A 21,199-nucleotide genomic window follows, 5' to 3' on the forward strand; every position below is an offset into this window, starting at 1 on the left:
CTAATCAGAATCTGTCCATAAAAAAGATCAGGAAGGAAATATTTTGAAATATAGGAAGGGTCTCAGCCTGATCCATGCTGCAAGGTGTTCAAGGTACATGGTGTTTCTTTCATGATTTCAGTGTTCTGCCTCAGCTATGAAGGAGTATTATTTCTGAGTCACAGAATTATGCTTTTCACTTGGCTTCTGTAACACCCCTACACTTAATTATTTCATCTGAACTGCAGATTTCCACAGATCCAGCAAAACGTTTAAGCACCTGCTCAACTTTAAGAACCTATTGCTTTCTGGGAGGCTTTCCACAATATGAATTAAGTGTACACTTTGCTGGATGGATGGCTCTATACCATAACTACATTTCATCTTGAAGAGATACAGGCCCTTTCCCAAGGGGTTCGCTGCTGTTCAGTACATCGGTCTAAAATTTGTCCATGAGTGTATGTGCCTTTTTCATTGAAGATTTTGTTTTATCTGTTTGAACTTGGGCACAGTGTTTGTGATCAATCTTGGACAACTCAGAAAGGACTAACCCTGGCACTGCAGGACGGGACATGAGTGTTACAGTTTGTGTATCAGATGAGTATCACCCTAAGCCACTGGGAAGCCAATCTGATGTCTGCCTGCTTAACAGAGAGGCACTGCCATTGCCTTGCTCTGCCAAATCAGGGTATTTTAAAGAGAAAGCAGAATGATTCTGTTTAAAATGCACAAGACACCTGTACAGAGGATGAGAATTTCAAAGAATGGCACAAGTCTTACTTTATGGAGAAGTATTATTGTCATTGTTCTTCCAGAGCTGGAAAGGGAGGAGAAAAAATGTATAGGAGCTCAACTCTGCAAAATTTGCAGACCTGAGTGGCAGGCTAAGTGCTACACAGCAAGCTGTGGAAAAATATCAGCAATCAAAAGCCAAAAATCTGGTCTCTGAGCTTCCTGTTCAAAGACATGCAATGTACTATCCTCCCGCCCAAGAAAGAGTAGCAAGTACGCACTAAAAATTTAAAGGTTAAACACCGGTATAGGAGGATATGTTAACTGCTCCACACTCCACTGGCACTGGGCACGTTGCCTGTAATGCCATGGAAATGTGTGTACAAGTTAACAGCAAAGTTCAGTCGCTGCGAGAAGATGTGTATGGATTCATCCGCTTTAATTGTTTCCATGATTTAAGCATTAGGCACCAGGAAATTAATCTGGGCAATAGTCAAGACAATCTGCACAAAGCTGGGTCCAATGTTGCTAAAACAAGCTGTCTGAAATGAAAAAGTGCAGCTGTGACTCCACCTGATACCAACACACACACACACACACATGCACGCACACAAAAACGGCCCTGATTATTATTCTTATTATTTATGGACACACAGATGAAAAGCCAAAGGGGGCATGGTAATGCATGCAGATGCTGATTAGCTGGAGATTATATTGATGATGTAATAAAAATTCACTTTGTCTCTTAAGCTGCACCAGGACAATCAAAGAGAGATTAGATAAAAAGAGAGAACGAATAATGGAAGGGAGAGGTAACATCGTAAACCATAACTCCCTGCAAAATGTTCTACCTCTGAGTGCCCCCGGTCAGAATAAATAAGGGCTGGAGGGTGTAAATACAGCCCAAATGTATGTAGGAAGGAGGCAGATGTGGCTTTGTACATGTATTATTTATCAATAAGCAGCCAGATATGCGCACCTACCTGCACAAGTTTGCAAATACACACACATACACATCTACATGCACGCACCTTTCTAACTCTGTTGAATGGATGATGAGAGGGAACGTGAGAGAGAAAGCATCGTATTTGGAGAGGGACAGATAGACACAGAAAAGCATATGGGATGAACGATTAGAAGCGTATGGGAAATTATCTGAGTGAGACAGATGTGAACTTTCAGGGAAAAAACAACTCAGTCTCTACCTGACAGGGTAATAAACACACAACCCCCCACGTGGACATGTATTTACCTAGACATACACCAGTGTGGGTCCCTGTCTGAAAAAAGGATCCCTCCAGCCACGAACAATCCCAATCAGAGAGAGATGGGAGAAAACTTTCTCCTCTTAGAGTGCTTGCTTGAAAAGGAGCAGAACTCCTGCACGTCCAACATTGGTTTAAGTTTACTGACCATGTTTAATATTTGATTAAACCTTTGGCATAGCTGACTATCCTGATCTGAATAGATGATCCGATGCTTTCCCAGGTAGTAAAGCCAAGCATAAGTAATAGCTGTCCTCTGACTACTGCTGCCTTATGCATATGAGCAGGATTTTGCCATGTCTGAAAACCTGCTACCTGTTTCTGGATTCTTTTCAGCTGCTTGGTATTTTCAGGCATGTTTTATTAAATCAAACAAGAAAAACCCCAAAATGCTTCTCCCAGAAATGGTGGGGGCTGCAATTTATTTGCAGCTGAGGGAAAAATCCCTTCCTTCCAAAGTCTTCCCTGGCTTAAGTATTTTACCTGTTCTTCTCGCTGTACTTGTCGCTTGTGGTTTGCATTATTACTTGCTAAATACATTAGAAAATGCTCATCATCTTGCTTGGCACCTTGGGAATGTTTGTGTGGTTGCCCACACACACACGCACACACAGATATATGCAGCAATTTTATAAATAAATCACAGTCACACGGGTGAGGAGAGGGCATGTGGTGCTTCGTATGGGAGCAGAAAAGCAAAACAGAAAGGACATCTCCTGGATCAGAAAACAGGGGCTGTCAGAGTTTCTCTGTGCCTCTTAAGGCCTGTGAGATGGCCACAGCTGCTGATCACAGACGGTGAGAGAAGGGGACATCAACCTGGGATGCTTTTCCCCTGGCCACCTAGGTGAGGAAATGTCTAATCCCTCAACACAGACGAAAACAGGCCTAAATAATCAGCCTACATGCTTTACACCTCAAATGAGACAAGGCTTGCCGGGAGAGGTAATATCTTTTATTAGACCAACTGATATAGTTGGAAAAAAATAGACAAGCTTTCAGGCACACAAGGAAGTCTGTCATTTTTTCCCCAGCTATATCAGCTGGACTAATAAAAGATATTACCTCTCCTTACAAATGTTGTCTCATTTATAACCTTAGACCATCACTGCTAAAGCTACAGCATGACTTATACCTTAAATACACATGAAGCTCTTTGAAAAGCTGGATATCATAAATTCCTCTTTACACATAGCAAACTGAGGAAGAGCAAGGTCTAGGAACGGGATCTGGCAGGACACAGAAGGTTAGTAAGAGGGCTGGGCTAGAAATAGGGTCTTAATCCCTTCCTAGCTACCTCTGAATGAAGACGACTCTGATGCAGCACTACATCAAAGGCTTATTTTGCCTTCTTGCTTTAATTTGGGCTTGCTAGAGAAGAGTCCTGGAGCTGAGGGGTAGTTATGTTTCAAAACAGCAGGAAAAATATTTTTGCAAGAAGGTGAACTGTAGTCCCAGAAGGGGCTGCCAAGAATAGTTAAGAATAAGATCACGATTTTAAGAATTCAAAGGAAAATGTATGCAGGATTTTTGTTCAGGTGTGAGAAATCTGCTGCTGATTTAATGAAACAAGAAAAGTTGAAAAAAAAGGTGCAATTGCCTTGGTGAAATTATAGACTTACTGCACTATTGTGTTTTTTTTAGTCTTTGAAAGAGGACATCGAGCTTTGAACCTCAAAAGAAAAAAAAAACACCTTTTCTGTCTACTCTCTCAGTAGTTTATGTACAGAAATATGTATGTTTGTGTATCTGTGTGTGTATATTTTGTGGGTGTGTATCTTTCCACTACTGCCTATGGCTTTTTTCTTTTTGAAAATACTTGGTCAGTATGGTTCCCTTTTCCCAAACCCTGTTCAGGAAAGAGCTGAGAAAGGAGAAGAGAGAGAGTTAATGTGGTCTGAGAGAATCAGAGTGGCGACTCGCGACATGAACTGGTGAAGTGCTCTTTACAGGGGTGACAGCCAGCGACAGCATGAGGGCAAAACATTGATGCAAAGCTGAACCGAGGGAAGAGGAGTGTGAACAGCAATGGCGAGAGCCAGGGAAAGAGGTCTGTAGCAGCAGAGGTTGGCTATGGAAAATAAATGACTCATGAGCACAGGTAGGCTGAGAAGGATGTTGTGGGAAACGGGCAGTGAGCCTGGAGCAGCACCTGGGGACAGATCTGAGCCTGTGGTCCATGCACCCACACTTGCACCTGCAACCAAGGGAGGAAGCTTGGGAACGGAGGGTGAGGAGCTGGTCTTGGATGCAAACTCAGCCAGCAAGAGCATGGGCACAGCACTTGGAAAGCAAACACAGGGGCCAGGGACGGAGAACCGAGCCACTCCGTCGGCAAGCAGTCCGACGGCTTTTGCCTGGTAGCACAGAGCAGGGTCTCCGGGCCCGCTGGTGGCTCGGCTGTTTCTCTTTGAATTAAGAAGCTGCTGCCAGAAGTCCTGTCCCTGGATTGGCATAGGGGAGAAGACAGGGGAATGACACATCTATTGTGTAACTCCTTTTATGAATAAACTCATAAAACTTAATTCTACCAGCACCCCTTTGGCTTTTTTCAATGAGCCGGTCAGTAACAAATGATCATTTAACAGCACAAAGCAGCCATTATATGGGAGAACAGATTGAGGCTAATACAACGCACTTTCCCCTCCAAACAAGAACCCAACATTCCTTCTCCAATTTTTTTCCCCCCATCTGCAAACACTGTCAGTAAAGCTGAGTAAATATATAAATAATTAAATAAACAAATACTTTCCCTGCTGCCCCCAGGCCTTTGAAACTGAAACTTAGTTGGATTTCAGGCAATCAAGCAGCATCACGTTCGCACACTCACACTGCATGCACACTTCCTCTCCACCTTTGACAGAATATCATTGACTTGAGTGCACTGCAATGATTTCAAATAGACTAGGGGTTAGATAATCTACTCTACACATATACGTACACACATGCACACTCCATCTCCTCCATTTATTTCATAAAAGACATAAGCATTGATGGGAAGGAAAATCACCCCCCCATACGTTGCTATTGATAAACTAACTAAAACTGCAACTGAAATAATAAAATAAAAAAAACAGGGTGCCTGATTAATTTGCTTGTCAGATCTTCACTGTAGGAGGTCACCTGAAACCCCCCTTTTAAATGAAAAGGTTTCTAAATTAATTTTGCTGTGGCTGGATACTCGAGGTCACTGGAATCTTGTTTATTCCCCACAATAAGCTACTTCTTGGGTAGCAGCAGTGAAAACTCCCTTCTGCCTTGCTCTGCTAAAGTCAGGGACGTTCACATCCCTGCTTAAGGATTCACATAGTGTCTGTCAGTTGTTTGTAAGGCTGGGTCAGAGTCTAACTATTGACTTCAGAGAGTGTTGGGTCGGTCCTCAGCAAATGGATGACAACTGCCAATTCCATCTGCCCATACTGAGGGCAGGAGTACACTTGTCTAGAGGGAACATTCTCTTTTTACCTGCCAGTGAAGGCAGATACCTTCGGGTTGCTCCAAATCGTATTGCAAACAATAGGTTTGGATCAGGCCCTTAGAGAAGAAAGGTGGGATTCAGCCCTTCATCAAATCCTTGAGCTTTGCAGCTCCCTCAGTTGCCATAACAATGAAGAGTATATATGTGATTCACTAAAAGAAGAAAAAAAATCAAGATCCTGAATCAGTGAATGATGATATTCCTGCAGACAGAGAAATTACAAAGGCTGAATCCTACTCACACAAAGAAAAGTGGCAAAATTGCCACTGACCCTTTCTTGGCAAAGCAGGGACAAATATGTATTTACAAGTGAAATGAGCAAAGCTAATTTTCCACCTCCCCACCACATGTTTTTTGAAAGTATGTTTTCATGACCTGCACTGAAAGGGGCTCTGATGTAACACATTTGCCATCAGAGATGCACCGCAACCTTTACTGAGAAAAAATAAATGTCAAATTTATACCATTAATTTCTCCTTTCTAAAAAAAAAAAAGAATAAAATAATAAAAATCCAACTGACCTAGTATTGCAGATGGGGAAATGAAAGATCAATAGCTCACTGGAGCCAATGGGAATCTTCCCATTGATTCAACAGGTTTCAGATCAGGCCTGAAGGCACCGAGCTTAAGTGACATCATCAGAGAGTGTTGGTGAGTAATTATCCACGCTGTGATTAGAACCCAGGTATCCTCACTGCCTGCTCTCACCCACCAGATAATGCCCTTCCTCTGAATGAAGCTGCAGGCACAGGCAGTGATTTAGAGGGGGTAGCTCTGAGGTATATTAGCCACTAGCAAATAATCCAGAAGGAATGGCAATGCTTGCTTTTCTTGTTTATTTATTTGTTTGTTTAATTTGGTGTTAACTTTTACTAACCCAGTAGTAGAATGTAAAACCGAGCACCAATCTATCACCCTTATCTCCTGCAAGATCTTTATGTGCATTTCCTTCCAGTGTTTCTATGGGTTGGCTTGCTTTTTTTTCCCTTTTCTGTCAATGACTAAATTTGAAGTTAAATCATTTGTAAGATACTCTTTTCTTTGGTATCAAAATTGGCTGGATCCAGACTCTTGCAAATAAACATGCAGCAATGGTATGCTTTTAAAAACTTTGCCAATTTTTGTTGGTTGTCTTACCCATTCCTCACTTCCATTCCTACTTTTCTCATTTATTGCCAGTATCTTGAATGACTTTTCTTTTTCTTAAAAGAAAAAAAATAAATCCATAATCCAAAAAAAAAGATAGGAAGAAGGAAAACAAAGGAAAAAAATGAACAGACTCCCTCCGAATGCACAAAACAGAACAAAACCCACAGAATAGCATAACTGAATAACAATATATCTTTATAAAAGAGGGTGAAAAATTGCATCCTCATCCATTTATTATTGAAGATGGAATGCAATCAAATAAATCGCTTTTAAAAGCAATTAAATGCTCACAAAAGAAAAATACTTGCCCTGTAAACTGAGAGAAGGCATAATGAAATGCAAACCATCTTGAAAGTATCACACAAAAACTGGAATGAGACACTTCAAGCTGAATGGTATAGCAAAAGGAGTGAACTAGCATACCCAGATAAGGCAGCCTATTGCTGAAGAGGGAGTAGTTAGGAAATACAGAAGCAAGCAGGTCTGTGTATCTGGATTTAGATGAGTAACAACCTTAAGGCAGTCACATTGCATGTTATCGGTCATTCCTGCATCGATAAGCGGTATCTTGCAGAACTGCCCGTAACTTAGGGCCCAATCTAAACATTGCTGCAGGCAAGGTAGAGTTTTCCTGAAGACTTCAACAGGCTTTGGAGCAGGTCTGTAGCTGCTCTGCAAAGTCCTTTCCCATCAATTATAGATTATACATATCATAGAATATACGTTACTTCCACCCTCTTTTTTCCCCCCATTTTTTAAATGCTGCTAAGGGTGTGAAAAAATAAAATAAATCAAGCACTTTCATTGCATTTCTGTGCTAAAAAAGAGCTCTCTGGAAATTAATTCTGTTCTGATGGGGGCTGAACTGGTTGATCAAAATGGTCCTGGCTGCTCTGAGTTTCTCAGGCCCCTGGCTTCTCTGCAGCTGCCAGGCAAAGACCCAATTGTAGAGAAAGAGGTATCTCATTTCTGTCTGGGTCAGGTGAAATAATGGCCAAGAAACAGAGCCCTGCCTGTAAGAGGCAAGAAAACTGTTTTCTCTGGGTTAGCTTTCAAAGAGGTGCAAGCCAGTTCAATCTACTCAGCAAAGGTATCTCCCTCTCTCTCCCGCCCCGCCACTATGCACCATTTCAAAGAAGCACATCTTTACCTTATTATATTATTAGAATCAATCAATATTATTAATATTACATGTGGGCAATTCTGTAAATTCTTCATAGTTCTCCTCCCTGCCTGTTAACAGCAGGTACATTATACAGTCTCTGGTTAGATTGGTCAACCAGGCTATCAATAGTCTTAATAAGTAATATCTATATGATAGATAGGTGCTAGAGTAGTAATATCTATAGTAATATCTATATGATAGATAGAACGCTACAGGCTGGGGGAGGAGTGGCTGGAGAGCTGCCTGGCAGAAAAGGACCTGGGGGTGTTGGTTGACAGCCGCCTGAACATGAGCCAGCAGTGTGCCCAGGTGGCCAAGAGGGCCAATGGCATCCTGGCCTGTATCAGGAATAGTGTGGCCAGCAGGACCAGGGAGGTGATAGTGCCCCTGTACTCGGCACTGGTGAGGCCGCACCTCGCGTACTGTGTTTGGTTTTGGGCCCCTCACTACAAGAAGGACATTGAGGTGCTGGAGCGTGTCCAGAGAAGGGCAACGAAGCTGGTGAAGGGTCTTGAGAACAAGTCTTATGAGGAGTGGCTGAGGGAGCTGGGGTTGTTTAGTCTGGAGAAGAGGAGGCTGAGGGGAGACCTTATTGCTCTCTACAACTACCTGAAAGGAGGTTGTAGCGAGGTGGGGGTCGGTCTCTTCTCCCTAGTAACAAGCGATAGGACGAGAGGAAATGGCCTCAAGCTGCGCCAGGGGAAGTTTAGGTTGGATATTAGGAAAAACTTCTTCACCGAAAGGGTAGTCAGGCATTGGACCAGGCTGCCCAGGGAAGTGGTTGTCTCTCCATCCCTGGAGGTATTTAAAAGACGGGTAGATGTGGTGCTTGAGGACATGGTTTAGTGGTGGACTTGGAAGTGCTAGGTTAACGGTTGGACTCGATGATCTTAAGGGTCTTTTCCAACCTTAATGATTCTATGATTCTATGATTATATTGTGACCTTTACTCACAGAAATTAATCTCTCCTATAGGGCTGTCAGATTCTTTAAAGAAGTATTGATAAACTCATTACTGTATTGCTACATATAATTTTAGGTGTGATTATTTTCACTCACCCTCAAGCATCTAGTAACCTAATACTTTTTTTTTCCTCCTAAAGCATTGGCCCTTTTACAATTGATCAAATAGTGAATTAGAGCATTATAGAGAGGAAACATAATCAGGGGATTTCTACAAGCACACTGTGATATATCTTTTGATCTTCTGACAACCTTCATCCCTCTGGATCCTAGGAAGGAAGCACTGTTTTATAGGGATATTATTAGGCTGATGCTGCTTTATACATCTACCTGCAAGAAGCTACCAAATCCGACAAAGATATTTGTGTGCCTTTGCAGTGAGTGATGCATATTATGTGATGTGAATCTATCCTTAGGGACTGAAAAGGAGAGGAACTATGGAAGTGTAAGTCTGCCCTTTTGATACATGCGTACATACACAGTCTCTGTGTGTTATATACACAGGCATTTGAATTAGAAAGAGGCCAAATATGCACTCAGATCTCATCAGACCAACTCTGTCTGCAAAGCTCCATTTTTATTCTGTTTGAAGAAGCGTCATGTCCAGAGTTATCTGGCCCAGCGCACTGGGAAGTCAGCCGGGTTGCCTCTAAAATATTTTGGAGACTCAGACACAATGTCCAAATAAACCAGACATGGATTAATTAAGTGTGACTGTATCATTAAATTAGTATAATGAACAAACAGCTATGTATCATATTAAAATAAACTCCGCATGTAATTCCAGGAATAGCCTATTAAGTCACCTGCCACTTTCACAGAAGAGTATGATCTTTGTACTGTCTTTTAGAAATGAATTATTTAGAGACATATATCAGCCCGTCTGTACTGAATGCATGTTTTCATTAATATGGACATATAATAAATGGTTGTACGTGTGTGTGATATACAGATGTGGCAGGCATACTTGTATCTCTCTGCATATGCACTTTTCACATAAAACTTAATTCTCAGCTGCACCTTTCATGCAATCTATATCTTTTTATGTTTTCCAGATTTAAATACAGACATTACAGACCTCAACAACTTAAATGGGAAAGAATAGCCTGCATTAGAAACTGTTTCTGCACTGCATCTTGGTCTATCAAACCGTGAGCAAAATACTTTGACAGACTTTCTGGTGGCAAAATACTTTGACAGACCTAACAGCGGAGGCCCCTCTCACCGGCAACTATATATCCCTGGAGGCATCAACATTGCCAACAAAGCCATCTATGAAATAGTTAATGTTAAACAATGATTGTCCATGTTCAACAAAGAAGGGAAAAATAAACAGATACGGGTGAGGTAGATCGAAATCTGCATGCCTCATTGGCTGAGCTGTCGGATATTTCTAATGCATCTGAAGGGTTTGTTACTAAGATCCTGTTAAGTATCTTTAAACCTTTGATCTGTAGCCAGTCTTAACAAAGGTGACAATTAGAGGAGAGTGCATTGGAATAAAGTTACATTGTGGTCAGTTTATATATACTGTCCAAAGCTGGTTCACAGAAGTCACTGTCAATTAAAATCTTCTTGGAGTCCAGTTCATTATCAATTTTTCCCCCTTGCCTTGATCGATATTTTTGGCTGCTTCTGCTTGACAAACTTAACACAATGTCTATATCTGTATGTCTTGCCATTCATTTACATGGAATAGATGGCCGTATATGATTTATTTTTAGCTACTACATATGGTCAGGCACTTTATTTGAGAGGTTTAGAGCTCTCATCCATCTTTATTTTAAGGAGCGACAATAATAAGCCCTCTCTTCCTTCGAGGGGATGTCAGTTGGATATAATGAATGCACATTAAAAGCTGCATTCACCTGTGTGTGCATTCAGGCTGTGGCTCACGGTGACAAAAGCAAACAAATGCAATATCTGTGTGGACATCCTGACTCCAGCCCACACCAAGCGATGCAGCACAGACAAAGTGATTCAATAGATCCTGCAATCCCCAAAATGCGATGATGCATCTCAAGGAGTTACGGGGAGAGGGAGGCCCCTATAATATATACCCCAGCTCAGTCAGTGAAGTGACGGTGGAAGAAAAGCCATAACTTATACTCACCATGGCTATTATTTTTCCCTTTTTCCGCTGCAGATTTTAATACATAAGGGTCAGTCTGCCATGACAAACCCTGGCAACAGTCATACGGGCATCGGTGGGGCAGTTAAGTGAGTGAGAAATGTGGCAAGGGTCAGGCTTTTGTCAGTTCTTCAGCTTTGTTTTAGTTTTAGTTTCACTGAGAGAAGGAAAGCTAAGTTAAAGGAGAAGTCAACAAGCATAGAAGCCCATAGCATTAACTGCAAGTGTTGTGGTTTGCTACGTAAATCCACAATCCGGAATTTTAAAGGGAATGTGAAACACTGAGTAAGTGCAAGCCTGCACCAGGTTTTCCAAATGTGAACCCACCAAAGTGATGGCAAAAATCTCACTGACTTCTCCCCAGCAAGCAGGCAACAGGCCTTCACTCCCTAAGCAAAGATGATGATGGGATTAATGAAACACCGGCCTATTTGTTAAGGCCAGGATTCAACTTAGCTCACTTAACACCTCACCTGCTTAGTGCAAACTCTTATGGGGCAGAAATCAGGCAGCGCTTGGTGGACAGGCCATGTTGAGCTCTGCAGCCTCCTGCTGTTATGGAATATTATTGTAAGGCTATAGCCAACACCTACGTGAGTCTTTGGGCATCTGATGCTTTTTCTCTATTTATTTTGAATGCAGGTAAGTGGCCCAACAGCCTAGATCATCTCCCCCACTTTTTCTCCCTTGGAACCATTACTGTCTGTCGCATAAACCCGCCTCAGTTCACACTTGATTGATGGGAGGGACGGTAACAGCTCCTTTAGTGTCGTTATGGTCTGTCGGGTCGGTGCGGCTGGTATGCATGCACACAGGGTATGCATGATAAAAAACACCCTGACGTATTGCTGAAAAATGTGGCTGCATATTTCCAGCTCTTAAGGCTAGGGGAGGCCCTCCTTGATCATCCAGCCCCTTCTGCCCCTTGCTCTTGACCACCGTGCACAGAGAGTCCTCTGCCTGCCCTCCTTGACAGGTACAATCCACTTTTTGGTTGAGCACAAGACACTTTCTGCAGTCTCACTCACTCTTTGCCCAGGCAAAATTTCCAGATACTCTCTGTCAACTTCCTTCAAAAGACTATTCCATCAGCTGCCTAGCTTTTATTATACTATGCAATTTGAATCCTCTGCTAAAGAAAGCCTTGTCTGTGGCACTGGCCACTGGCCGACGCAGGATACAGGACCAGATGAACCACGCTTTTCATCCAAGGTGACAAGGATCCTCAATTTTTCTCCCTACTTCAGTGCTGACATTCCTGATCTCTTCTGCCTCAATACAGGGAAAAAAAAAAAAATAAAACAAAACCAAACTGTCCCCCGTTTCTGTTGTTATACTTCAGAAATTATTAAGTTCCTGATTCACCCTTTAATTAAAACCTTGGTTTGGCTAAGTAAATACTATGAAATTTGGTTGTTGTCGCTATATTTTTTTAAAAGAAAAAAAGAAGTACCTTTTTTTCCTTCCCTAAAATGCCCAAAGGCACCAGTATATGTAGATACTGAGGGACAAAAACAATCGTAAACCATAAATGTGTAGGAAATATAAGTCTAACCTGGAGAAAGGTAAGAGAAGAAACAAAAGCTCTAGAAACACAAACTTTAATTTCTTTCTTTCCTCCACATTATGTAACTTTAAAACAAATCCATTCTTGTAAGGAAGATTAGTTGATAGGGTAGTGGGGCAAGCTGAAGAACAGCTTTCAGTGCAAAACTTAACAGCCAAGCGAGAGGTCCCAGAAAACTGGAATTTGTATTGGAAATGCTGACACAACCATAACAATAGCATCATAACTGGCTGCAGCTGCTTTTAGAAACAAGAATCCATGTCCAGACCCCTGAAAAAAGAGTTAACATATATTTTTCTAATTTATGAAGCAATCGGTGCTATCTGACATTATCAAAACACATACACGCTCATCTGTACGGGAGATTATAATGTACAGGGGGTTGCTTTTTTCCTCTCTCTTCCATCAAGCTATCCAATTGCATTTTGATTGTTTTAAGGGGTTGTTCTTTAGACCTAAGGCATAAAGCCTCCTCTGTTTTATTCCAGTTTATTTGTGCATTTACCTCCCTAAAACTTGTTTGGTTTACTGCCATACTAAATGCTGTATGTGTTGCTTTCAGCCAAGCAAGCATTATGTTTCAATTATGGAGGAGTTTATTCAGCACCTGTATTGCGCTGTGCTTCTTGTCAACTAAATTTCCATTTCCCAAAGGCTATATGCATGAATGTGTATACATCTCTTTTTTCGGTATGTATACACACACACAAATCTATACATTTATACATATATACAAATGTATCATCTTAACTGAATGCTCATTTTCATTGCACCTTTGAATTTCTGAGATATCCAAAACCTTCATAAACATCCTTAGACTTAACAAGGTTTTAATTTTTCTATAATCTATCTTTGTAATCAAACAGAACAGAATATAATGAATGCAAGCCTTGTTTACCTACCCCCGAGGTGTCTTAAATTTCAAAATTATTTATACTTTTGAGAAGGCAAAGTAGCAAACGAACTAAACTATTCTTTTCATACTGCATTTTTCTAGCTGCATTGAATGCTTATCGAGTGAGGTTCGGGTCAGGTAGGAACGCTATCCTAACCACGGGACTGCAATGGTGGATTTCAAGGAGATTTGGGGGGGTTTTGTGCTTTTTTTCTCCCCTAAATAAGGGTTGAAAGAATGTTGTAGCTCTCAGGTCTATGGAAGACTCTTGTTTTCCCACTGCACACTATCTCCACTCTTTAAGTGCACTCACCCGCACGTGTTTCAGTAAATCTCAGTTAAGTGTGGAATGCTGATTTCTTCTGACTTCCTAAATAGAATATTATGGAGACCTGTGTGTTTTAAATTAAAACACATTCCAGGCCTTGGGTACAAGCAAGCTTCAATAGAATAGGCTGTTTAAACCTATGGGGACAGTCCTATATTTAGATTACATTAATTCATAAATATTATACTAAATACTACTTAAATTGGCCTTAAATGACTTCAAAGATAATGCATTATAATATGGCTGTCCTGAGAGCACTAACCTTTATGTCTCTCAGTAACTCAGCCTTTAAGCATACTCCAATGCTAGATAAGAAGGGGTGAAGTTATGAATGAATGGCTTGCTAAATTGTTCAAGTGTGATTAGTTAACTCTGTGCATGTGTATGTGTGTATGTGTATGTGTGAGCACATGGGTGGGTCAGATCAGCCCCGGTAGATTTCTACCCGCGGATCTCAGCACACAGCCTCTTCCCAACCCTAGAGCAAAGTACCACAGCAGGAGCCTGTTCCTGCCCCTTGTGGAGAGAAGTGAGGATGGGGGAAATATGCAGCAGCTATGTTCGTGCCATGAAAGCTTGTTTTCTCAGGGATCTGGCAAGCCTTTCCCACCTTTCCTCACATGCTGCTTCCCCCGTACCTTTTTCTCTCTTCGTGTGTCTGCAAGAGAATTGTGATGCCCTGACTCTTCCCTGGTATCTGGCCTGGTATCAGCCGAGGTTTCTGGTGAGAGAACCTGGGACTTCACTCTCCTTTTGTGATAGTTTTTTGGGGAGGGGGGCATAATCATGTACTTTATCTTCAGGTTCTTAATTTTCAATTTCCTCCTGCTATACAGGAGTACCACAATAGGATCTCTTCATAATATTTTCAAGAATATACATCCTGTGCTCTCATTTCAATGGATTTACACCTGAAATTACTCTGGTTGCTACGTTTTTACTTTAAGCTAATTCCTGTCTCTTCCCTCCTCCCAACACAAACCCACCTTCTCCCCCTCCACACCCAAGGTTTTCTCTCTGTGGACTTAAATAAACTACAGCCCACTGTTAACCCTTCAGGGTATACCACTGCCACAGCCTCATTCCCTGGATTAGGAATGAAATCAACTGAAAGTGATGGATCAATTAATGTATAAGCATTATGCATCACTTATGGAAAGCATCTTGGGGTTTCATATTGCCATCCTACCCCTGAGAGCCAAGTTGGACTATCTTTATGCAATTCTTCACTTATGCCTGCAAAGAAAACCCAAAATAAGGAGATCTGAGTGAATACTATGCTTCATATGACTGCATTTAGAGAAGGGAAAAGAAAAAAAAGGATTAAAAATTAAATAAAATGAAATAAAATAGTAAAAAAAAGCCAAACACAATCCTCATCTTTCAAAGCCCCATCATGCTTTTTGACTTAATAGTAATTAATCACTACTGGCAAGAAAGTAATTTTTTTCCAGGTAGCCAGAGGCACATTTTTATCAGGATTAGCTAATAAATCAGCGGCATCGCTAGAAAGGAGTTCAAACTCTTCTCGGATGTACTAAATAAAACTGATCTCTGAAACACTGGCAACTCAGTGTCTATTGAAGCTTCACTCAAACCCTACCCTGTGAAATAACAATCATCATCATCATTTTTCCTTTCAAAGTCCAAAACTTCTAGGAGGTAAAAATGACTGTTTCTTTCACGATGAACTCATGCAATTTGGTTTGATGAGGTGACAAGATTTCCCACCTGGCTTTTTCCCTAGGTTGCAGCTTTAGAACAGAAATGAAATGAAGGGAAATGAAGTTAGTATCTTGCTTAATTTAGGAATATGTGTTAAACACATCCAAGCAAGATAAATGATCCCTCTCTCTCTCTCTCCCTCCCCCCCTTCCTGAGTTTGTCTCTGTGAATACAGGCATACGGTAAAAGCAAAACTGAACTGAAAGCGTAAGAATTCACATCTATGAAATAGAAATTAAAGTTAGCGCATAGATTGATTAACTACAGGTTTAAGATAGAACATAACAAAAGAATAAAATCTCATCAACAAATCAAAATAACCTCCCTCCACAACAAAAAACCTTTATCGAGGTGTTGCCTCAAAGATTTCCTCTATACTATGTTTAGTGATTCTCTTCAGCGGAGCTTTTACTGCTGTTATTTTTATTTTACAGAAATCTTAGATAATTTTTGCAAACACATGTGCGCACACATGAGCTTAGTGGCTACTCTCACTGTGCCTCATCTATTAGATGAAACCTGCCAGGACCTTTCTTTCCCTGTGCTTCTTACTATTATTTTTATTGTAATGATTAATAATTATTGTAGTATGGATGTCATGTTTAAATGATGCCTATCAGACCTTAATGTGGCTTCTAGGAAGCTAGCCTGAAAAGAAAGCAAGGTTCGAAAGGGCTACACTGATCACTGTAAATATGAGAAGGGTGTTTGGAGCGACCGGGAAGAAAAGAAAGAAGAAATATCCTGTAAAACTTGGACTGAGTCCCCAGTCCCCGAGCCCTGAACATTTTCTCTAGCCTGTGCAAAACTTGTACTTTGCACTGTCAGGGTATATTTTCATTCACATTTCCTGAGGGTGGAAGAGAGGAGGGGAGTGAGTGGGAAGGGGGAAGAGATGCCTGCTAAACATGCTGTTAAGTTCAAGATTTACAACTCGCCAAGGCATCTGGAAAGCTGGGAAGCCAGTAATGCCATTACCAGTGACTCTCCCTGCCAGGAGTCCACCAAGCTGGAGTAGACACTGCTACTGAACCTCTCCTGTAACAGATGCAACTTCCACTCCCCCCGTGGCCCCCCGCAAAACCCTTTCTCCTCCTACACTAAATCTGGAGTCACACCCCAATCACTTCTGATCTGATCTTTTTCTTTTCTTTTTTTTTTAATAACTAAATATCTAATGAAATAAACACACACACACACACATATATACAGAACCTTAGTTAATAAAGTGGCTCGCTTTGCTCCTGGGTCTCTCCTGCTCCTAAGCGGGGCTACCATGCAAATTATCTTCAACTTCCTCCCTGCGAGTCCTACTTTCCTACCCGAGGATCCGAGCATTTCTCCCCCACTACACACACCCTCCCCCACCTCCAAAACGTAGCATCATCTAATCTAAAATGCACCTCCGGAGAGCCTAAGCTAAGCAGGGCAGAGATGGAGTGAGCGAGGCATCGCGTAGGGAGTACTTCTCCACTGCCTTTAAAGAAAACCTAAAAAGTTCCCGAGATGGACTTTGGGCACATTAAAGTAGTGCTTGGAATATGCCTGCTTGGAGACTTCTCCTCTCTGGAACTAAACTGCCACCTGTCCCTCCTGGCTCGCCCCCTCCAACACACACACACATACACCCACACATCATGATTTTGTACACCCCCCTGCCCCACTTAAGATAGGCTTTTTTATTGTTGTTTATATCCCTGTTCCCACGCTGAACAAAACCAAAATGAAATAACCCTCCCTGAGCAACTCACTCTCCTCTGCCTCTGGCTTTGGAGCAGACTACAAATAATAATTGTAACAGCAGTAAAAATAAAATTTAAAAAAAAAAAAGAAAGAAAGAAAAAGAAAAGGTGCCGGTGCCAGATACACAACAGTTGTAAAATAGGGGCTTCCCAGCTCCTCGCAAACACACGGACAGATACACGGACACACACACCGTGGGTGGAAAATGTGCGGCTCCCAAAGATAAATAAAGAAATCCTCTTCCTCTTTCAGCACCACCGGCGTGCGGACAGCTGCCTGCCAGCCCCGCCGCCCGCTCCGGCGCTCGGCTGGGCGCCCCGGCTGTCGCCAAGTGGCTGCATCTCACCCCCCAAAAAAGGGGGGAAAGAAATAAAAAATACGAATAAATAAACCAAAGGGTGCTGAACCCCTTCCCTGCCTCTCTCTCTTCTCTTTCCAAGAGGGTCTATTATTTCTTTCCCTGCCCCCCCAGCCTGCTGCCTCCGCCCCCGGGCCAACCAAAAATGAAATAAAATGAAATGAAATCGAAAGGAAAGAGAGAAAAAGAGACCCAGAGAGGGAGCGGGAGCCTGCCTTCCTCTCCTGATCTCTCCCGGGAAAGTTCAGGAGGTAACTCACCTTTGTGCATGCCAGTGAACCTGTCCTTCAGCACCGTCAGTTCATAGATCTTCCCGAACTCCTCGAAGAGCGGTTTGAGGTCTTTCTCGTCCAGGTTACGGGGGATCTGCCCAATAAAGAGCTTAATGGCATCGTGGTCCTTCATTGGGATGGTGGATGGGTTTCCGGGACTATGGTTTAATCCGTTCATATGCCCGTTGGTGCTGGGGTTGCTGTGATTGCTACTCAGGCTGGTATTGTCTGGTTGTCCATTTGCTAACGTGGCCATCTTTATATACATAGAGAAAATCTTCTTTCCTTTTTTTCCCCCTCTTCTTTTCTCTCTCCCTCCCTCTCTCCCTCTCTCTCTCTTCCTCTCTCTCTCTCTCGCTCCCTCTCCCTCTTTCACACACACACACACACTCACACACACACACACTCCTCCCTCTCCGTCTCTCTCTCTCTCTGGTTCTAATCTGATTTTTCTTTTTTTACATTGAAGATCTGTGTCCTTTCCGTTTAAACAGGCTGGATCGGTTCAAATTCCCAGCCAGACTAGGGGGTGGGGTGTGAGTGTGTGGATGTGCGTGTGTGCGGGGAAGGGAGGCTGGGGGTGGGGGATTGCTTTTGCCTCTTTTGCCTCTACTCTGGCTAAACCCCCTCCTCCCATCCAACCACCCCCCTGTCTGTCTGCCCGGGAAAAGCTTAATGGTATCTTCCAACACGGCCCCTGGCTATAAATAGCACTAGGCGCATGGCTCTTTGAGAGACAGTCAATTTCTATTGTGCCAAGTGAGCAAAGGGGAACGGTTGCGTTTTTAGGACCAATGATGATGATTTTTTTTTCCTTTTCCTTTGCAAGCCCTCCGATCAATCGCTGTCGTTATAATTTCAGTGATCATCGGGAAATCTGCTTTTTTATTTGAGAGGGGGGGAAAAAACAAACCCAAGGTGTTCTGACTTCTTCCTATTATAATGATGTCTCTTATTTATTATTTACTCTTATTATGATTTTGCAAGTAGTAATAAAAGCAGTTCAGATACGGACGAATCCTCGGGCTCAGAGGTTGCTTTTGCTGTTGTTATTGTGGTTGTGATGTTACAAGCTCTCTACTATATCTGTTCTTGTTGCATCTAAAAAAATGCATGCTCTTTAAGCTCCTTTTTTAATTATGCTGCTGATGATGATGACATCAAGCTAGGAAAGGCGCAAACTGTATTACTGTAGCTCTTTGGAGGGAGACGAAAAATATCGAGATGACTATTGTTAATTTTCATGCTGTCAATATTTATTTTACGTGTGGGTGTTATTTCCTATACTAGCTGCGTGTGGTGTGTATGTAGTGTGCGTGTGTGTATTGGAAGGGGATTGATTAGATAAGATTTTCTTGCCCGACTTTCAAGCCATCAGGATATTCTGTCTCTCTGACGGAAACATAAATAGTATTTTGTAGTCATCGGGAGTTGCTTGTCCGAACAATGCTCTCTAGACAAAGTGTACTGTATGGTGGAAATTAAATCAGTTCTCCTTTCATAGCATCTGGGGGTGGGGAGGGCAGGGAGGCTCGGATTAAGGACACAGCTCCCCCTTGTCCCCCGAATAATAATATCAGTAATCCCGACAGTAACAAAACAAGGCTCTGCGTGTGCTCAGAGCAATTTTTTTTTCCTCTTTCCCCCGGTTCCCATGCAAGCTGTGCGGGGATGAAGCTCGGAGAAACACCAGCAGGCGAGCTCGGAGCAGCCTGCGAGTTACCTGGCCTGAACCCCCACACACACACCCCGGTCAGGCTGCAGCCACACGGCGCCAGACGATCTCCCCTACCCCGGGGGTGCTCGCATCCCCCTCCGGCCCCCACGCCCGGCCCGGGCCGCCCCCAGGCACCCCGGGGGCTCCCGGCCATTGTTCCCGGCGCCGCCAGCTGCTCCCCACGGCGGAGGCGGCGGCCCCGGGGGGCGGGCTGGGAGCGGGACCCCCCCCGGCCGCCAGTCCCCCGGGAGCGCCGGGCAGGGCTCCAGTAACACGTGTGACTGTAAACAGAAGGGGCAGCCGTGAAGGAGGGAGGTTATTAGTTTAAATTTGCAACGTTCCCGCATGTTCTATTGATCGGAATTTATTTTTATTTCTGTTTTAAAAACAAACAAACAAACAAGGAACAAAACCACACCACCTTTGTAGCAGTTTTCACTTTATTTGGCTTTTGTTTTAATAACAGAGCAGCAAGGAACCGTCCTGCCCCCCCCCCCCAAAAAAATAAAAATAATTAAAAAAGAATCAACCCAATGCAGGTGGCTCAGCTATTACAACTACTCCTGTGACTACGAGTCCTCCCGTGCCTTAAACGAGCGCCCCTGCCAGGAGACGAGCGCGGAGGGGCCCGATCCTGGGGGGGGAGGGGTGCGCCCCTCCCCTGGGAGACCGACGGTCCCCGCCGGGGGGAAGCAAGGCGAGCAGTGGGGCGGCCCCACGGAGGCTCCGGTTTCCCCGAGCCACCGGATCCCGCCCAGCCCCGGGACCTGCACCTGGGGGCGACACCCGATCCCGGCCCCCGGCAGCCTTGGCTGCCTTTTACGGCTCTTTAAATATCTTTCGCCGCTAATGGGGAGGCAGCTGCTGTCAGACGTTTAATGCCGGGCTGGTGGCAGGCTCCGCGCATTGTCTGCTGTCTGACTAGGCATGCTATTTATTGGGGGTCTAAGGAGGGGGTCTGTCTGTCTTCCCTTCCCGGGCACGCACTTACAACGTTTAAAGGCTAAAGACACGGAGATCTGACAGCGCAGGAGCTGCGGGTGGGTAAAACCCTCAGACAGCCCCTCTCCCAAATTCCCAGCCCCGTGACTCACCTGCTTTCAAATCCTGCCTTGTGCCTTGGACTGTGATAAAAGAATGACAACAAAACCCGCATGAAACAAAATCTTCCAGCATCCCCCCACCCTGAACCAGGACATTACAAATCTTAATATCCACTCTTTCTGAACCTTAAAACCTCACCCGTGATAAAGCTAGGAAGGCTCAGTTGAAAGAAGACTTGTTAAACCTTTTTTAAAGAAGGAATAGCCGCTATAGTGAAAAGTGAAACAGCATCCGGCACTGATCCATCCCAGGGATAGCTCTGTTAACACCTTGTCCATGAGCAGGCCACTGCCTGCAATCACGGCTTACCTCAAATGAAAGCCAATTAAAAGAACAGGGCAGTGAAAAGGGTCAGCTCAGCAAGGGTGTCCCTTTTATAACAATATATATTTTTTAAAACTTTGAGCCGGTCCATGCCCCGTTTTCACAGAGCCGTAAGTATAGTCATTTAGAAATGGATGCTGCTCAAGTACAGCCCCCTGGTGCACAGGCACAGCTGTGAGGGGTGGCAGGATGAAATAATACGGACACAAATATTGCTACAAGGGCTCTGAGATGAACACAGCTGCTGCTGCGGATGGAAATAAACTATACCCTATAAGCACCTTTACACATGTACAAGGGGCTG

The 21,199-nt window shown here is 43.3% G+C and overlaps 1 protein-coding gene across 12 annotated transcripts in view; it reads right to left on the reverse strand.

The window, feature by feature from the left end:
* Positions 1-18,334, reverse strand: part of CELF4 (CUGBP Elav-like family member 4) — an 876,733-nt gene extending 858,399 nt beyond the window's left edge. For 8 of the 12 annotated variants that reach the window (XR_015706126.1, XR_015706122.1, XR_015706125.1 and 5 more), the window contains exon 1: positions 17,739-18,333. Coding sequence is in view for 4 of the 12 variants with exons in the window: in XM_087763663.1 (XP_087619789.1) it covers positions 17,739-18,018 (280 nt within the window). In the remaining 8 variants the exon portion in view is untranslated. Of the gene's footprint in view, positions 1-17,738 lie in introns of all 12 variants that reach the window. The other 4 variants (XR_015706128.1, XR_015706124.1, XR_015706127.1 and 1 more) reach the window with 1 other exon arrangement.
* Between the last annotated feature and the right edge of the window lie 2,865 nt (positions 18,335-21,199).

The sequence above is a fragment of the Nipponia nippon genome, unplaced genomic scaffold (assembly GCF_047370975.1).
Source record: "Nipponia nippon isolate SJK-2023a ecotype South Korea unplaced genomic scaffold, ASM4737097v1 scaffold_29, whole genome shotgun sequence".
NCBI classification, from domain to species: domain Eukaryota; kingdom Metazoa; phylum Chordata; class Aves; order Pelecaniformes; family Threskiornithidae; genus Nipponia; species Nipponia nippon.